Source organism: Bos indicus x Bos taurus, chromosome 23 (genome assembly GCF_003369695.1).
Source record: "Bos indicus x Bos taurus breed Angus x Brahman F1 hybrid chromosome 23, Bos_hybrid_MaternalHap_v2.0, whole genome shotgun sequence".
NCBI lineage: Eukaryota > Metazoa > Chordata > Mammalia > Artiodactyla > Bovidae > Bos > Bos indicus x Bos taurus.
The window spans coordinates 53,086,142-53,106,314 of record NC_040098.1 but is presented as its reverse complement, the minus strand read 5'-3'; the positions used below and the strand labels follow the sequence as shown (position 1 = coordinate 53,106,314).

Here is a 20,173-nt window from a genome sequence, read left to right as displayed (position 1 = left end):
CCTAACCAGCTGCCCAGGAGCCACTTGAACCTACGTTATGGAAACACTAGAATTAAATTTAGTAACCCCACTGATTGTCTACATAAAGGTCCCAGCTGTATTTTTTAAATATCAAGAAAAAAAAGTTTAGTTATACTGCATCCATTCACAAAACTGCACATAAATTTGAAATATAATTTATGCATGTATTTTGGTGAGCTTCAGTTGAAAAACACAGCCTTTTTATATTTTAAGACAATTGGATAAACAAATATTTTTATTTCAGCAAATAATTAGCTTAATAATCTGGTCAATGTCTGAAATATTTAAAAGAGGAGAGAGTTAGCACAGCCTCTATGCTTAATCCCCTGAGAAGGAAATGGCAACCCACTCCAGTACTCTTGACTGGAAAATCCCATGGACAGAGAAGCCTGGTAGACTACAGTCCATGGGATCGCAAAGAGTCCGACACAACTGAGCAATTGCTTGCTTGCCTGCCTATGCTTACTATTTTCCCTTTATAACAGATCCATACTGTGATGGTTCAGATCAAACCTTTCCCGTGTGACGTATCAGTCTACATTTCCAAAGAGAACCCGAGCCACCCAGAAGAGTCTTTCCTCCTGCCATGTGACTGTGCACAAGAAGCTCCTGCTTCTACCTACTCTGGAAGCGCTGCTCTGCCTCTGCCCCACCACGTCGCTGGGAAGTCCTAAGGCCGCAGCAGACTGATGCTCCCTGGAGTTACTAGATAAGAGTCAGCATGTATTTTAAGACTTAAACTTGTTTTCAGAACAATGGAAAAAATGCCTTTGAAGGCTACCTTTAAAAATCCTGTTTGAGAATGTCGGTAGGGGGTTAAACCAAAGGCTTTTCCTGACAGGAAACCTGAAGATTTAGTCTCATTTTGGCCCTATTTCATAGGAATTTTAAGAGACAAATGACACTTCTCATAAGGTGGTAAAAGTTTTGGAAGAGAAGCCGAACAGTTAACTACCTCAGGCTGGAAGAAAACAGATTCGTCCACAGGCATTTACGCTTTAAAGATGAATTCTTTAATGCCGATCTTTATTCCTGCTCTTTCCCCATCTTTGTCTCCCCTTAGAAAAGCCAAAAGATAGCATGTGGGCTACAGAGGCAGGCCACGAGGAGCAGCAACGCGCTCCCGGGTGCCCGGCTGGCCGTGTGAGGGGCCGCGGTCACCGCCTGTCTGAGTCCTGGTACGTACCATCAGGCACCACTCACCAGGCTGGTCTGTGCTATGACCATAAAACTGGCATCCAGAGAAGGTGCTGCTGCAGCATCCACAAGAATAGCACCCTGGGACCTACCTCTGCGGACAAAGCTTCATATGCAAACAACCTGTCCTAGAAAAACACAGCTTTTACGGAGGACTTGGCTCAGCCCGGTCATGTTTGACTCTCTGCGACCCGACGGACTGCAGCACACCAGGTCTCCCTGGCTCAGAAAATCTGCCACCATCTCTGCTCATGAGCTTTTCTTGAAGACCACAAGACAAATACAATTGGCATTTTTAACACAAACCACCATGTAAAACTTTTTAAAAATTATATTAGGTTCCTTAAATTAATGCATAAAAACCAGCTTTACTTACAAAGACATCTTCTCCTGTCTGAAGTATTTACACTCTATCTTTTAAAACTAGTTTCACATCACAAACACTGTCTCAGGTCGTAACCCTTCTGCCTGGGGTGGGTGAATCAATTTCTCTTCTTTGGTGTTCAAGTCCAAGTGCAGATGTCACAACAGAACTCACAATCCATTCTTTAGATTCAGAACCCAACAAGCCTTTGTTTTGAAAACAGGTTCCTGAGAGGACCTGAATGAAAGTGAAGAAGATTCACAAGAAATGAGACGTGCTGGAAGAGACGCAGGCACTGCCACCACCACGCCATTAGCTCATTGTGTCCAGAAACCCATCTGATGGAACATTAGCTTCAGCAACAGAACAGAGGTCCATGGCACTGTGTGCCCGACTGAGAGAAGCTGAGCAGTCATGCGGCTCCTCTGAGGCAGTTCCCTCATATGCAAAATGTAGACCCAAGTCATGTCTGAACCAGACAGTTTCCCAGGTTTCTACCAGACCCACAAGGTTGTAATTATGAGAGGATGCCAACAGAAAGTCCAAATGATATTTAGGAATCCTGCCCCGTACTGACCTCATTTCTCTTACACATAACTAGGATATCTGTAAACCGGGAGTCCATCAGAACAACTGGTTGTGAATTAACAACAACAACAAAAACTAGTTATTCCAAGCAAACTTATAACTAAAGCCAATATTTTATATAAACATCCACCTACAGACACAATAACCTCAGATATGCAGATGACACCACCCTTATGGCAGAAAGTGAAGAACTAAAGAGCCTCTTGATGAAAGTGAAAGAGGACAGTGAAGAAGGTGGCTTAAAGCTCAACATTCAGAAAACTAAGATCATGGCATCTGGTCCCATCACTTCATGGCAAATAGATGGGGAAACAGTGGCAACAGTGGCTGACTTTATTTTTCTGGGCTCCAAAATCACTGTGGATGGTGATTGCAGCCATGAAATTAAAAGACGCTTGCTTCTTGGAAGAAAAGTTATGACCAACCTAGACAGCATACTACAAACCAGAGATAATACTTTGCCAACAAAGGTCCGTCTAGTCAAGGCTATGGTTTTTCCAGTAGTCATCTATGGATGTGAGAGTTGGACTATAAAGAAAGCTGAGCGCAGAAGAACTGATGCTTTTGAACTGTGGTGTTGGAGAAGACTCTTGAGAGTCCCTTGGACTGCAAGGAGGTCCAACCAGTCCATACTAAAGGAGATTAGTCCTGGGTATTCATTGGAGGGACTGATGTTGAAGCTGAAAATCCAATACTTTGGCCACCTGATGCGGAGAGCTGACTCATTTGAAAAGACCCTGATGCTGGGAAAGATTGAGGGCAGGAGGAGAAGGGGACGACAGAGGATGAGATGGCTGGATGGCATCACCGACACAATGGACATGGGTCTGGGTGGACTCCGGGAGCTGCTGATGGACAGGGACGCCTGGCGTGCTGCGGTTCGTGGGGTTGCAAAGAGTTGGACATGACTGAGCAACTGAATTGAACTGAACCATACACACACGCCTTCACTACATCACTACATACCTGCACACAGCAGACAGGAGCACAGTGCAGAGCTAACATGCCCAGGGACAGACACACTGATGACGACAACCAGGAAAGCATCCAGGGGCCAACCGGCCACGGTGGACGCTACGTCGCCAATGGCTAATTCTCGTAAGAAATACAAGTTCTGTCTCCATCTGCGTGACGCCTCCGCACTGCCATCGTCTGCCTTTGCACTGACCATCGATTAAAAAGTCACAGTATCTATGTACTTCAAGAGCTACTGGACATATTAAACTGCTTTTGAAATTGACAGTTAACTGAATGCTTGATATCAAGAAAGTACTGATAACACTTCAAGTAATGATAATAGCTTTCAAGAAGTTCAAGTGATATAGTTTTCACAAAGCATGTTTATCTTTGAAAATTACATATTGAAATAACTATAAATGAAATGAAGTGACCTGCTTCAAAAGCAATTCAGGGTGAGGGAGGAGCTGTAGGTACAATGAGACGGGTTGTGAGCAGATAACTGTCTAAACTGGGCAGACTCAGAAGAGGTCATGGGGTCACCCTTAGTGCTCCTAAATAGGTTTGGAATTCTCCAAAATAATAAACTCCTTCTGATGTGAGCTCAAAGAATACACCAGATTTGCAATTAAAGAGTATGGACTTGTTAGGACTGTCTATATTGTTTGTGTTAGCTGTGTTGCTGACAACAGGTGGGTATGGCTCAGGATGTTCTTCTGAACGTCAAAAGACAGTTAAGATCATAATCTATAAACATCTGGCTAATGGATTTAGGAAACTTATACTGCATTGTCATGAAATTTATGGAGTAAGTTCAAAGAGCTATAAACTGTTATGTTGCACTCTTCAATCAAAAAGACCAACTTATGGAAATAAGTTTACCTAAACCTCATCACTAACAAGAGGTTCCAGTCAACGCACATTCCTTCAACCATGCCGCCAGCAAGGAACAACCTCTACAACAGGCTTGGTCAGAGTAAATAAAAAGGCAGGTCTCCAGTCACACAGAAGCGAATGTCTTTTTTCCCGGAGATGCTGCCTCTCGGCAGTGGTGGGTGAGTGAGTTTAGCAGCACGAAGCGTCCAGATGACAAGGAAGGACTCCACCAGGTAAGGGTGCATCTCCATTTACCTCCAAGAAGGACCCAGACTAGTGATGGGATATTGAGTATCAGAGCTTTCAGGTATGGATGTAATGAGCATGAAATTTCCTGTGCGGTCTTTATAAATTAGACATGTTTTCCAGAAATTTGAATATTTTCAAAACTAAACGTGCAGCCAGATTGTTTCTTACAAGCCTGAGCAGGGAAGCCTTCTGACAGACCACAGCCCTGTCTGTACTCCGGGCCATCTGACCACCTTCCAGCGGCCTTTCCCTGGAAAACCACACTCCTCCTGGAGGCTCAGTGGCAACAGCACCTCCTCCAGGAAGACTCCGGGGCCTCCGGTTAACCAGGCTGAGGCAGAGCTCTGTACTCCCCACTTCGGAATACCTCTCACAACTATACTTACGTGACAAATAAACACCCATGTGGCTTTTTAAACCACTTCTCTCTCACCAGAGGACAAGCTCCGAGAGGCTGGAGACCACCTGGGTCCGCTCAGCACAGCACTTCAGCCCTGAGCACGCACCCACCGCACTGCCTGCCAAGCCTGCTGCACCACCACCTGGAAGCTTTAAAGCCACTGGCGTGTGGGCGCCACCAGGAGAGAGTCTAACACAGTGGGAGGGGAGGGGAGGAGGCCGGGAGCGACAGTCTTCAGAAACACCAGGGGACTGTGTCAGGCAGCCCGGGGCGAGAGCCTGCCCAACTGAGCAGACTCCAAGCACAAGAAACTGAGGCCTCCAGACATCCACATCGACCTCAGACTATGTGTGCTGCTTGTGTTTTCACTTGTTAAAACTTGTTAAAATAATTAATGGCACAACAGGAGTTTGGATATGGCATCAGGAAAGAGATATTTGGGTTTTCCTAAACATTAAGAATAGAAAAAAACTGATTCGCAACTAGAGAACACTCAAATCCAAGCCAGCTAACCCACGACAGGCTGTCACAAACACCCGCGGCCTCCCTTCTGCGCCAGCCTCGCTCCCACACTGCCTCACTCTCCTCCCAAACCCAGCGTCGCCGAGAGGGGAGGGCAGGGCCCATGTCTGCGCCCCTGGACTTGGCTCAGGGCCTCGTGTGCAGAAGAGCCCAGCAGGCAGCTGACGGAGTGACGAGTGCACGTTTCTGCTGAGGGACACAGGTACCATCCCTACACGCCGTGTCACTTCTGCTGGAGTTACTGTCCGCTGCCCAAAGCTCTGTCCATGCAGCCAGACCGCACGAGACAGGCGTGCTGAGGCTTACCCCATGCCTCTCAGTCCCTGGCTCAGGGAGGGTGCTCGAGGTGGGGGTTGGGGTGGGGAGGGTGGCACAGGCACAGGCACGGGGAACATGAGCCCCTCCTCAGCCAAGTGCCCCCAGAGCGTGTCGAGCGACCAGGGGAGGGCCTTGCCTTTGAGGTCCCGCACGCAGCCCTCCCGGCAGCCGTGCATGAGCTGGAGGATCCACCGGTGCTGGGCCCCGATGCACTGCCACGCAGGGTCGCCAGGCGCGTGGAGGTCGGACAGGTACCTGAAACGGCAAGGCAATGGCTGACCGAGTCAGCTTCTGCTGCACAGCCATAAGGTCAAAACGAAAGCTAGTGTATCTTAAAGTCACGGCTTTTAAGGATACTTAAAACTCTCGTCAACTAGTAAAGCATTCATCAATACTTACTCTTTAATATTCAGTTCTAAATGAAACATATTTAAACTTCTTTGCATGCAATTAACAATAAAAGTACATTTTAAAATGCTAGGACTTTATAAAAAGACAACCAAGATGACAGAGACAGCGTGCAGTGTCCTGATCAGAATGCGCCTGCTCAGCTCTCGGCCACACAGGAAACACCAGCACAGTCTCCGCCAGACGACCTTCTTCTCTGGTCTGAAACTCACGGCCACCAGATGGCAGTGTGACCCTGCTTTCTTTATGCTCCGAACAGGGCAGCTGAGACTTTGGACCACATCACAGAGGTCTGGTGACAGCAAACACTGACCTGTAAGCCTAAACTCTGATTCGTGAGAAGACATTCCTCAAAACATACAGTGGAGGTGGGCATTTTTCTTGGTTTTAAAATAGGCTGAAAAATATTTAAAGTCTTATTTGTCTGTGAAAATTTCCAACCCAGATAGACAACTGAAGTAGATTTCTGCTGAAAAATTGACAAGTATTATTCAAAACTTAGCCCTCATGAAATACGTAAATATAACAACTTAAAGCAAATTAAATCAACTCCAAAAGCTGGACTTGCTGTCTTAAAATTACTACAAACCGTAAGCTGTCTACTGTCTTGGGGCTGAAGTTTCGTCTAAGAACACACAGTCACTAGTCACAGTCACAAGCGTGGCCTCTCGCAGGGACACAACTGGGCGTCTCTCCGGGGCCCTCCAGCAGCAAGCACTTCCTTACTCAGGCTTCTCAGCCAGCAGCTAACCAGAGGAGAAGCAAGTCAGTGATAAACAAGACCTGGCATTCGGGAACAACCCCTGCCCCGCTCCAGGACGAACCAGGCGGTGGTTTTCCAGGAGGGGGCGCGATCCTGGCCCCACTCACAGGGGCCTGGAGCCCACTGTGCTGAGCCTGTGGACTGTCTGCTGGAGCTTCGCCTCAGGCAGGAGAAGCTGTGTGTGCCCCCAGGGCTCCTGCAGCACCTCCTCCAGACGCCTGGGCTCACACAGCACCCTTGGAGCCACACCAGCAGTAAACGCAGCACCCCCGCCCCGCGCCCGCCTTCCTCTCTGACGCACGCATGGAGCAGCACAGCTAGGCGATCAAGACGTCCCTCTGCTCAGCACCCCCTCAAACTGTAAGGCCCTTCAGTCCTTCCAAAATTTAAGAATAATCCTCTTTCTACCATCTTGTTAATGGGTATTACACAAAAGAGTTTTATAAAGAAAGATAAATTTGTTGTCTCAGGAACTCTACAGTGTTTCAGTTCAAAAGTACAACTTGTGTTAAGGCTTTCCCCTGGTTAAATGACTTAATCCAGTAACTTTTCTTTTAGGATGTACATTAAAGACTGTAAACTACATTTCAAAAATCTTGGCTTAGAATACGATACAGAGTATTGCTACTTCCTTTTAAACTTCGTTACCAAAGAATACTTTTTAAAAGGGCTTTTTAGTGGGGAAAAGGTAAGGAATGTTAATTATGGTGAGCATAGACTCAAATTTTAAAATTTAAGAGTTAGAGCCGTTAGGCATACTTAGACATGATTTTTAACAATGACCAAGGAAAGAATCACACTGATATTGCTACAGGGTACTCTGCTTCTCAATCAAGCTGCTAGCAGCAGCAGAGGAGGGAGAGAAGAAATTGTGAGAACGCCTCGAACCAGAGTCAGCACTGAACAACCGCACGGCAACAGGGGAGAGCCCCATGCTCACGCTGTGCACAGCTCCCAGTGTGTGGGGCTCAGACGCACAGCCCTGCTGGCGATAAAGTTGAGGGCTCCCCCCAACCTGGTGCTCACAGGGTGGCTCATCACAGATTCCAAACTCCAACAGATGTTTGGCCTGGTTGTGATGTTTTTCCTATTCTTTAATAACTAAATCCTTAATTTAAAAAAGGATGATAAATTGCTCCATGTAGTTTCAAAGTGTCAAAAATAAAGATTAAAAAGTAAATAAATTACTTGACATTTTCGGTGACATTCTTGTTCTTTTCCTTTTGAAAGGACAGGGAATAAAGCAATAGGCCATTTAAAAGAACCTTTTTTAATATTACTATCTTTTAAACGGTATCCAGTAGGTTAACCGGTCACGGAAACTGCATGAGTTATCACACAACGGCAATTCACTACATAAAGAAATCCTGCACTCGATAAGGTTTAACATCATTTTCCTACCAAGAGATGTAACAGAATAACTGTAATTATTAGTGAAGCAGCATGGCAAAACACAGACAAGACGCTAAACAGTTTTGTATCCTAGATGACAGATTAGCCTTCCTGGAACTCTGTTACTTTACATGTTAAAAAAAAAAAAAAAAGGCAGTTGGATAACAACACACAGTTAATTAGCAGCATTAAATTTCTATGATTCTACAAGCCAGAAAAATTCCTGTGTGTGCTTTCTTCTGGGGACACTTAGAGAAAAGCACAGACAGGCTGTGAAGGCAGACAGCCAGAGGCCCCCCACCTGTGGAGCAAGTGTGACCAGGTGCCACGCAGCGACCGCGTGGCTTGTTGGGGGGCAGCCGGCACCCCAGCTCCCCACGCCAGCCCACGTTAAAACTCCCTCCCTCTTGAGCAACACGGTTCCCACCACACCATGGGGCCCACGCTTCTGCTGCTACTGCCGTCCTTTCCAAGTCAGCATCCCCACCTCCTTTTCAAGCCTGGAAGCTTTCAGAACCCTCAGCTGTTGAGCCCTGCCCCACCTGCAGCACTGGAGCCCCGTGGGACAACGCCACCCTCGAAGCCAGTCAGGGAGCAGCCCCCCAGCCAGGCTAGATCCTGTGGACAGGAGAAGGGCAATGAGGCCGCTTTCCCTTCACCCAAACTGGCAGGATTCTCTTGCCTTTAAAGGGTGACTGCTCCCCAGTCTCTGAGTACACACAAGACCTGCTGTCCTACATGGGTCCCCACACTTCTGCTGCCTGTCTTCCCTTCTGCCGTCTCATCACTCTCCCAGTCTCCCCGAGTCTCTGTAAGAGCAACAGGACGTATCCAGCATCACCCAGATACATGTGATTCGTTAAAACTCTCACAGAAGGTTTACCTTATATAACGTTTCTGGTCATGTAAAGTTGATGGTGTCTCAAGCAACTTCTCCAGAAGTAATTCTCTTAAAGCTTCAATCCGTGTTTCTACTTCAGCATAATCTAATTAAAAAGGAAATAATTACATGATTTACAGAATGAAAGTTTAAAATCAAAGTATGGAAAGCAGACTGGCTGTGCGGACGGAGGGGCTGACTGAGAAGAGGCAGGAGGGGAACTTCCCCAGCGATGAAAACATTCCCTGCAGGGTTCGGGTTACAGGGTGTGTGTACCTGTCAAACTCACTGGTGTGCAGTGTGAGAGCCTGTGCGTGCACGCGCGCGCGCACACACACACACACACACACACACACACTGTAAATTTATCACAATAAAAATAAACTTTTCTGGGTCCTTTTGGATTTCTTTACAAATTTAATCAAGTCCTGTGATAGTTCTCCCAGTTAATAAGGCATTTTAGGCTTTATTTTCTGTAACTCTACCATAGAGATAATTTCAAAATTTGCTTAAAGTAGGGTTAGAATTCATAAATATATTATTAGTCTTTCTAAAGAGGGAAGAATAAAATGTAGGTTTCCATTTCTGTAAAATACCTGTAACAATTCTTTCCAGTAAAAAAGACCTAAGTAGCATCACAATTATCAAGCATCAAAGGATGTCCACCCGCCCTGTAGTTCTCTCTCCAGGTCACTAAGAAACTCCACTAAGCTACTTCTGAAGTACCCATCTTACACTTGAAAAGGGGCACCATATAAACAAAAGCTAAAATGCATGTTAACATTCTTTGCAAAATCCATTTCACAATTTTCCTATAAAAGCAAAGTAAAAAATCTTAAAGTAATAAATCTTACATTTCTTGAAAACTTGCACCTCTGTTTTCCCAAAGAGTGACTTGGCCTTTTCATAATCATTAATAACCACATCATAATCACCCTTTAAAATAAAGAAACATTTTGGAGATTGTCAGTAAAGTTTAATTAATTTGGTTAAGATAAAAAACATCCTCACAACTCTAAAATGTAAGACATCTGCGCCCACAGGCACATGAACAGGCACTGTACCTTCTGGATGTTCCTTTCAATATTTAGAGGGAGGTTGAAAAGAAACTTGAATCGCTGGAGCACATTGAGTGCATTTCTAGTGGAATCTGCCTTGTCCTTTCGACCTAAGACTTCTTGAAATAATGTATCTGCAGTGTTACTTGCTCCTGTTTTAAAAGGAGAAAAAGAAATTTAGATAAAAACTAATTTTAGTCATAAAACGTGCAACTGGACAAAAGAAACAAAATGTTAGACTGCTATTATACTTGATATTATAACTCAGCAGACTTTTCTAAAAGTCAATTATATTGGAGTTTTTTTAAATTTTTTACAGTTTGCTTAAGCACAATTTCCATCTTGCTTGCTAAGTCTTTTCATATGTGTATACCAATTAATGGTACCCAATTAAGAATAACCATACGTACCAGGCCCAAATAAGTTCTCTGATGTGAATCTACATTTATTTTAGCTTCTTTTAAGTTTTACAGCATTATGGACCCTTAGGTTATTTCATTAATTCAGATAATAGGTTAAAATACACACACATACATGATGTGTGCACACACAAGTACACTAGTTAATTCTCTGGATTTAGTATCTATATATTCATAGTAATTTAAAAAAAAAGGAAGAAAAATTTTTCAGAAAAGTTATTCAAAAGAAGTATTTTAGACCTAACCCTATTCTATGTAAGATTATCTATGCAGCAGGCAGAAAAACTACATAAGCAATTTAAAATATCAAATGTTAACACACTATCATTAATGAACATTTCTTAAACCAGCTTAACATTTCTTAAAATGATACACAAACTGGACATTTTATATTTACATATATACATATGTATTTTTTTACCTTAAAGGCCTCAAATTATATGAATCACTAACGAAAGTTTATCTAAAACAAAATTTACTATATATAAAAATACTTAAGCTTTTTCAACTTGTGAATTATTTTTAATTAGTCACAAGGAAAGTGGAGAAAAAGGATACTCTTTTTGGCTGTTTGATCACTGTTCATATAAAGTTTCTACATTATCTGGTCTAGTGACTATACTTTAAGCAAAGATGAAAAAAATGACCTCAGTCTCGCTGGGTGGCTGGCATGCCGCTTTCTCTAGTCCACACTGTGGGTGGCCTGAGTGTGTTAAAAGTCGTCTTTATAACATAATTGTTTTATCTAAATAATGTTTAAATTCTGTTGAAATTTTAAAGGCCTGATATAAAAACTTTGTTTTGTCAGTATAGCTATTTTCACCACATTATTTAACGTACAATACTAAATTTCTACTATGAGAAAAATATATATATTCCCTTATTGCCACCAAATCATATAATGAAGAGTAAATGAATATTGGAAATCTGATTAAAGTTAAAAGTACTTTTCTTGGAATGCTTATTATTAAGCATTTATCATTTAGAAACAGACTTCATGAATTGAGGCTTCATAAATGAACAGATTCCTGAATGAGGATTGAGTATTTTTAAAGGCTGATTACTTAGGTGTGTGCTGTGAATGTTAAATCCTCAAGCACTTTCTCTACAATGAAGGAATACAAAACATCAAAATTAGATTTTTTTCATCTTGAAGACAATAAAACAATACTAACATAATTTTAAACACTCCTAAAAAGCATGAAAACAAGTACAGGTAGAAAATCCATTTAAAATTAAATAATATAAATATTTAATACAGAAATCGCAGAGGCAGAAATTATAAGCTATCAAATTATAATTATACAGAAATATATACAAAATTTTAATTTACACACAAATTTTAAGTTATGAAATTATGATTTTAATTTATAAAACACTTTGCCCATAAATTATTATTCTGTTGTGAACTTTACTGCATTCACAATATTAACTTTGGGAGCTCGTAACTGATAACTGGACGATTATATACAGTAAGAAAATAATGAAGGCAGTGATGCCAAGATTGGGGCAGCAGATAAAAATCAGCAGCAGCTCACCAGCCACACTTGAGGTCTTCATTCTGTGGGGCAACTGAGAAGAAAAGGACAGGCCAGCTCCCGGAGCTGAGGCAGGACGCCCTGGAGCAGTCCCATCGCACATAGCAGCCCCAGGCCTGCCCGGACTGAAGGCCGTCCCTCCCCCTTGCAGGGACAGTGTGTCCTGCTCTCGGGGACGGACACCCCCAGCATGGACAGCAAGCACAGAGGCCTCAGCTGGGCTGGCAGGGCAGTGACATGTCCCTCGGCCTAAGACAGGGTGACAGGCACGGGCCTGGAGGGCTCCAAGTGCAGGCAGCCAGAGGCGGACACTGCATGGCTCCGGCTCCTGGAGGCAGACGGCCTGGGGCCGGGGGGGTGGATGGGCAGCCTCAGGAACAGAGCTAACGCCACTGCACGGCAGCCATGTAGGGAAAACAACACTTCCACTGGAGAAAATCTCACGCCCTCCCACCACAGATCACATGCGGCACTGCACATGGCGGCAGTACCGGGGGACGACACATGGCATCACACATGGTCATCCAGCCATCACGTTGTGCGCTTTGAACTTACACAATATCCGTGTCAACTGCTTCTCAACAGAGCAGGAGGAAAAGATGGGGAGACGGGTCACTGCAGCACTGCCCCCGGATCTTAGGCCCTCAATGATGGGAAAGCCTGAGCCTGCACCAGCAACTGTCACCCGCAGAAAACACCATGTGACTCTGAGGTGCCTGGCCACCTCAAGACTATCAAAGCAGACTCAAGCTCTCTGTGGCCCTGCTCAGGGCACTGGCACCGGGCACAGAGCACAGCCCAGGCAATGGCGACCCACGTCTCTGCCTGGGGAGCTAGGGCTTCCCCGACCCATCACGCTATTCACCCCCGGAACAGGAAAACTAACCAAAGTTAAGGCAAACTTTTCAACATACAGTTAAACTCATGGCAAAACTCCGACACAAAGAGACTGAGCAACCTGCCATGTGTCTTGTTTCTCCTAACAAACTCCAGAAATGGACAGACAGGCAGACTTCACAGGGTGACACCAGCTGACAAGGTGGCTCTCCGAGTCACCCAGCGCTCGTCTCCAGCCCGCCTGAGGCTGAGCCCCCACCAGCCTCACGCCCCCACTCACGCATCTCCCTGGCTCCTCTTCTGTTTCTACCCAGCTTCCTTCCAGTCCATTCTCAACAAATGGCAGAATGTTTAAGTTCACCGTGTGACTGCTTTATTTAAAATCCTTCCGGGGCTCACCAGTAGCCTCAGAATAGACAAACTCCACGACATTGCATGGAAAGCTCCTCACAAGCAGACCCCTCGACCTGCAACCTTACCCCTCATTTCCTGCTTACTGAACCGCAGTGGCTCCCCGGACCGGGGACGCACGTGGGCCCACAGAGGGCAGGGCAGCGCAGGGCCGCGTGCAGGACTGCATCAGGGATCGGGCAGCTGAGCCAAGCAAACAACCCTAACAACCAAGTGGAAGACGACGCTTATTTTGTGACTTCTAAAAATTTTTGCTGAAATGTTAAAAACTTGCTGTTGGTTAGAAACGAAAAAAAAAGAAAAAACAGTAAAACTAATTTTTATTTAGTACACTATTAATATAAAATATTAGAAACACTGAAAATTCAAGTGCTTAATTTCTTTGTAAACAACATTATCAAGACAGCCTGCCTTCTCTTCTCGTCATAAAATCTGCAGCATGTATCAGGCATCCTTTCTGCGCTCCGACAATCACCCTCGTGTCCACACCTGTCCACCGTGTCCCAAGCATCCCAGGTGAGTCCCTCATCATACCCTCCTGGTTTCTGTGGGGATGCGCACCCTCACCGAGCTCCTTGGGGCTCCCACATGGTGACAGCGCCCCACTGGTGCCTGTCTACACCCCAGCTGATGGGCTCTGAACCCCGCTTCCCCTGTGCTGGTTCACGGTCATCTCTGCGGACCACGTCCTCCTGCGAGTGTCTCTCTGGGAGATGCGGAGGCCACACACAGGCACGCTCTGCGTCTGAGCATGACTCTACCACGAGGGCAGCTGGGCATCCGTGACTGGTGAGCGATGGGTGGGTGGACAGCCAGAAACCAAGCGAGCACTGACGCAACGCGGTGAGAATGCTGGGCGCTGACAGCCACGAGCTCCAACCCAGCAGAGCCTGTCTGCAGTTTACAGCACAGACTTGGAGCCAGATCTCCAGGCCCAAATGCCACTCACTACGCAAGTGACTCAGGGAATGCATGTCGTCTTTCTGAGCCTCAGCTTTTTCATCAATAAAATGAAGACAACAGAACAAGCTTCCCAGAGTAACCGCAGGGCTCAGCACCTGTAGGGTGCGGAAACAGCGCCTGGCCGGGCTGGTCACAGCAGCGCCTGCGAGGTCTGGTCACAGCTGCAACCATGACGCCTGGGCCACACCATCCCTCCCTGCAACCGGCGCTATCTAACCCGCAGCATCAGGCACATGGGGCTACTTCAGATGAAATTAAAATTAAAAACTACATTCCTCAGTGACACTAGCCATGATTTAAGTGCTCGACAGCTACACCTCCACTGCCACAGGAGCTGCTGGCTGTACACTCCTGGGACAGACAACAGACACAGAGAGGAATGCGGATTCCACAGAAATCAACAGTCATCACTGTACACAGAAGTGGTACCGGACTGTGTGGCTGTACACTCCTGCAACAGGCCACACACACAGAGGAATGTGGATCTATAGACATCAACAGTCATTACTGCATCACTGCTTTGAAATTAAGAAGGAATTATTAAATACCAAAGCAAATATGAGAAATGTATCAGTGAGAACCTGTTTTTAAGCATTTCAATGAAAGGTTTCAAAACTGGTAAATTCTGAACAAAATGGACTAAATTTCTTATGGCCAATGTCACCCTTCAGAAACTTAAAGTGAAAAGGATTTCCCAAATCTTAAGAAGTTTCATTTAAAATAACTCAGGAAAAGCACATGTAAGTTAGCATGTGATCACGCCCCAGACTGTGCCCACACTCCTGTATAATCTCTGCACAGCTCCTCAAGAGCAGTGATCAGGTCCCACTTTCTGGGCAGGGACCTGCTTGAGGGCGGCAGTCACATGCCCCCAGTCACATGACCCAGCATGACACTGGACACCATCAGCCGTACCAAAGTTGGCCAAGCTCACCTGAACTACAAACTTATCCTACAATAGCAAACATCAACATACAGCTGACAGAAAAATATTTCTAGGAAAAAGGGACTGTTACAAAGGAATATATTCTACAAAAAATGTTTATCCCAGAAAGTCCTGAATCTCAAAGGATTTCTCAAAGAAGTGACATTCATGTTAAGCCAGTTTACTCAAAAAAGAGCAAACTTTCAGCAGAAATTTAAAAGGACACATTTCTAGAAAAAGTTTGTGCTTATAAAGGAATAAAAGTAAAACAATTTCCCTTACAAATTTTACTACCACAAGTCTCAAGGGAGAATTATCTAAACTACTGAAAAGAAAAAAGTTATACACTACATTGGGCCTCACCATGAAACGGATCTTAATTTTTTCCAACATTAACAAATATCCATTTTCTTCTACTGACAAATTGAGATACTTACTAAGCCAGCTTGTTCTCACAAATCACCTTTTCAAAGTTACTATCATTTTTTTTTTTAAACAGATATCATGGTTTGATGGCAATTTCCCCAGGGAAAATAGCATCCCCAAGTAGAAAACAGCCTTCCAACCCTTTAAAATGTCTGACTTTGTTAATACAGAAACAGCTTTAGTAAATGCTTATTTGGGCTGAATTCAGACTATATTCATTTGAACAAAGCTGGTGACTGGATACTCAGACAAGAAAAAGAAATGAGGTAAAATCTCAAGGCAAAATGATAGTAATACAAAAAAACAGAGAGAAAAATATTTAAAGTGTTGTAAAACTCATAAATTTTGAGATGAAATCGAAGTAATCAAATTCTACTACCAAGGAAAGCCTATATCAAATTAAAACTTCTTTCTAGAAAACACTTATTATCAGAGATCCCAAAGTTTATGAACAGATTATTACAAAAAAGCCCACAAACTTCTGCTGATGGAACTAAATTAAGATAGAAGTGCAAAACTGACTTGTTATCACAGTCCTACATTATAGAATCACTAAAGGGCCGACGCTGGGGGTCTTCAATATTTTAGTTATTCTCGACTCTACTTCCTGGTGAAGTTGTATGCTCTACATGCTTACACTCGACGACCAGGAAAGTCCCCTGGACATCACTGCTCCTTGTCAAGTGTTTCACTATATTCGTGAAGACAACAGTTTACTTTCAAGCCACTAATATTATAACAGGGACTGATTTATCTGCTGAGTTTCTTCTAAATCTATAGGGTAAGTAGCTGGAAGTTCATATGTCAGCAGAAAGAAGGGGAGGTGGAAAGAGCCTTGAATTCCATGTATCAGTTTCTCTTGGCCTACAATTCTTACAAAATGTCTCAGAGTTAGAAACACTCAAGAATGCAGCTGTCTTAAATTTGTTTTGGAAAAAGGCATGGCATAAACAAATAGACAGCTCGGTATCTGACTTCCAACAGCTGATGTTATCACTGTGTTACCACTGGCAGATGCTTGAAGACGCTATTCTATGTTCTTGGTCAATGATGATCCTGGCTACAGCCACAGCAATTTTTTTCCTTTGATGATGTCATTTATGCACTGGCCTCCTTTATGGTGGCAAATTTTACTTTTTAAGAAGCATACTGGTTTGCTCTCAAATGATGATTTCTCATAAATAAAATGCAAACAGAAAGAGAACATTCATTTTCAATATTTTTATTCTCTATGCTCATTAAATCACTGCTATTTAGAAATAAATAACAAAATACAACTTAACTGCCTTGTTCTGTGAAACCAGGTCCAAGAACTCTATCAAAGCTTGTTATAAAGTCCATAAATAAGTTTGGGTAGTAGGACAAAACTTACTGTTCAGAACATTCTCCAATTTCTGCGTCATGGATCCTTCTACTTTTTCCGTTCCATCCGCTTCTAGTTTTTGATGGATAGCTAGAAAAAAAGCACCAAGTTAAAATGTAGGCTATTTTAATGGGTGGCAAAATATTACATCAAAAAAGACATTTTTAAACAGCTCTGGTTCTATTTTCACTGCTAGAAAGAAGCACAAACACACAAAAACTCTGCAAAGTAACCAGCAGACACCAGTCTAAGTCACGGTGAAAGTGAAAGTGAAGTCGCTCAGTCGTGTCCGACTCTTTGCGACCCCGTGGACTGTTGCCCACCAGGCTCCTCCATCCATGGGATTCTCTAGGCAAGAATACTGGAGTGGGTTTCCATTTCCTTCTCCAGGGATCTTCCCAACCCAGGGATCGAACCCAGGTCTCCCGCATTGCAGGCAGACGTTTTAACCTCTGAGCCACCAGGGAAGTCACGGTACTTTAATGCTATTAAAATAGTACATAATACATGTACTTAGTCATCTGATCATGAAGGCTGAGTACTAAAGATGACTGAATTAAAAAAAAGAAAAATAAGGCTTAAATTACTAATACGTTTGGTATTTGGCCACAGGAAAGTCATTCTTATCAGTTTCACCATCTACAAAATAGAAGTGCGACTATTTGATATATATCAACCTCAAAATATTTAATTTCAGCCGTGGGACATAACATGGCAAAATACATATTATTCATGTTCTACTCGTCTATACTTCCCTGGAGGTTCTCAAGAAATATCTAGCAACATCTACCAACACGTCAATTTGTGGATGGGCAAATTACATTAGAGTTTTTTTGCTAGTATTTATATATGTCTGAATGATTCTGATAAATTATCAGAAAATCATTAATTTATATGTAAAAACTTTTACCTACTGATGAGAGGAAGTTTTAAAAGCAAATCTGGTTTCTTCAAGTGAATCATTAAGAAAATTTTCAAAGTAAATCTCCAAAATACAATTTGAAATTCAAAACTGTGACACAGTTAAAGTAATAAAAAATAGCAAGATAAACATTACTGAGACATGACCTTAAGCAGAGCACCGTAATAAGTTTCTAACACACGATGTGCATCCAATAAGAAGCCAGTGACGAGGTTCTAACGTTACTTCTATTTCACAGATGGGGAAACCATGGCTCAGTGAAATTAAATAAGTTGACCAGGTCATACAGCCAAACCCAAAATTTGAGCCAAGGCAGCGCAATCCCAGGACACAAGCTTCACTCCATCCGACCCACACCTCATGGGCAGGTGACCCAAACCCCTCAGCCTGCTTTCACGTCCATAAATTGGGAACACAGAACTATATGCATGGGAAAAGCATTCAGTCACAAAGAGGAGATTCTCTCCACTTAACAGCTGTGCACACAGCCCCGGGATCACAGCCTGCTAGCCCTCTGCAAGCTCAGGACTGGAGTCAACAGGGAAGCCCCAGCAGACGCCCGAGGGTTACCTACCTGAGAGGGCGTCCTGTGCCTCAAAGAAAGTACTGAGCCCCCCTTTCACGTACGCCAGGCTGCCCTCACTCTTCTTGTTAGCCTGTCTCTTCAGGTGGGTGATCGCCATTTTGAGTTGTTCAAAACTGAAGTGAAACGAAGAAGCCATGAGAAGACAATGTGTTAGTTGTAAAATACTGAAGCTACACTGGAAAGACAGACTAATACAGTATGTAATCAGATGAGACCACGCTTTCAAATTCTTACCCAGGTCTAACCCCTTACACATTACAAACACCAAAGTCACAGCAGCTGTACAACAGCTTTGTACAGCCTCATGCGTCAGACCCCTGAGAAGTAACTATACACGTAGATATGCTTACACTTGACCCAAATCAACACAGCATTTGCCAGGTAAGGAGTTCTGAAGAGCATCTCCCAGATGCAGAGGCCTGGACCACACAGGGCTGGGTGGCAGGACCCCCCGGACAGGCCCCACCATTAATGGTGATTTCACAGGAATCACGGGGGTCAGCTCAAAATTCACATTAAGTGAACAGACCATACTACTTCATCTTTATAACTCAAGCAGAGAAAAATCAGCTGGTCTCTGTATTTCACAAGTTTTATTTCCACTAAAGCTAAGAAAATCTGGCTGTAAATTGTTGACTATATTCTTGAGTGCCAAGATGGTACTACACAGAGACGAGAGATCAATCCTGACTTAGGGTAACAGAAAAGCACATCTATAATGTGAAATCAGAACCATCTTCCCCAAAGAAAGACTTCAGACATTTGCTCTAAAAATTTACCAGGCCAAATTTACTCCAAGTATATACCAACTTTTCTTGTTTTCTATGATGGTTTTGATCCCAATAGGTGAAGGAAGAATTTCTTCTAAAGTGTATTTTAACAAGTTGGGGTGTTTCAAGGATATACATTTTAAGCAATAAGCCATTTAGTCAAACATTTCTACTATAGGAGAGTGTTCTAGCTAGCCCTGCATGCGAGCCACAGGCCTGCTGTCGCCCAGAGGGCAGGCAGACTCTCAAGCAGCAGGAACAGAGGGGCACTGTACCCGGGTGCGTGGCCCGTGTGTACTTTTTGCTGATTTTAAATCAAGTCTTTGAAAAATGTTAAACAACTCATCTTCCTTTGCTCTCTGGTCAGGAAGGAGGTGTCTTCCTTGTTTTAGACCAGTACTTGAGAACTCTGTTACCTGAGCAGGGAGGGGTCACACGCAGACGCAGGACAACAGCTAAGACCCAAGTTTTACCAGGTGGCCCAAACAACGAAACATACAGAAACATCAGGGTAGAAGGAAATAGGGCTCCTGGAATCAATGATCCCGTTTTATAAATAAGGACCAGATACTCTGATGTGTTCACAAGCACCCAGGGTCAAGAGGGCTGCTAACCCCACGCCTCCACGCCTGATGCGCTGCACCCCAAGAAGCCACACGGCACTGCCCGCGCCCTCACCTCGTGTTGGAGTGGTTCTCAATTAGGTACCAGGCAGCGGAAAAGTTCTCACTTGTAAAGTCAGCACTCATTCCAGGGAACAGCATTTCTAAGTCCTTCTGGGGAAATTTACCTCTGAGGGAGGAAAAAGGCTTAAGATGTGTTTAGAGTGCTATTACTACAAAGACGTAACCAACAGCAATAGACATGGACACAAATCATTACAATGATGCATGAGACATTACGGAGTCTAAGTCTGTACACGTGAAAAATATACTTCCTACGCCATATAAACTTCAGCTGTATGTATAAACTTTGTATGTATATGATAGAAAATTAGTTATAATGCAGAAATTATATCAG

The 20,173-nt window shown here is 43.9% G+C and overlaps 1 protein-coding gene across 8 annotated transcripts in view; it reads right to left on the bottom strand.

Moving 5' to 3' along the window:
- The window catches only part of EXOC2 (exocyst complex component 2), a 123,559-nt gene that overhangs the window by 64,248 nt on the left and 39,138 nt on the right, over window positions 1-20,173 (bottom strand). For all 8 annotated transcript variants that reach the window (XR_003508148.1, XR_003508150.1, XR_003508151.1 and 5 more), the window contains exons 5-11: window positions 19,832-19,945; window positions 18,372-18,496; window positions 16,885-16,965; window positions 10,000-10,145; window positions 9,790-9,871; window positions 8,939-9,041; window positions 5,629-5,747 (exon numbers count right to left, since the gene is read on the bottom strand). Coding sequence is in view for 5 of the 8 variants with exons in the window: in XM_027524838.1 (XP_027380639.1) it covers window positions 5,629-5,747; window positions 8,939-9,041; window positions 9,790-9,871; window positions 10,000-10,145; window positions 16,885-16,965; window positions 18,372-18,496; window positions 19,832-19,945 (770 nt within the window). In the remaining 3 variants the exon portion in view is untranslated. The remainder of the gene's footprint in view (window positions 1-5,628; window positions 5,748-8,938; window positions 9,042-9,789; window positions 9,872-9,999; window positions 10,146-16,884; window positions 16,966-18,371; window positions 18,497-19,831; window positions 19,946-20,173) is intronic.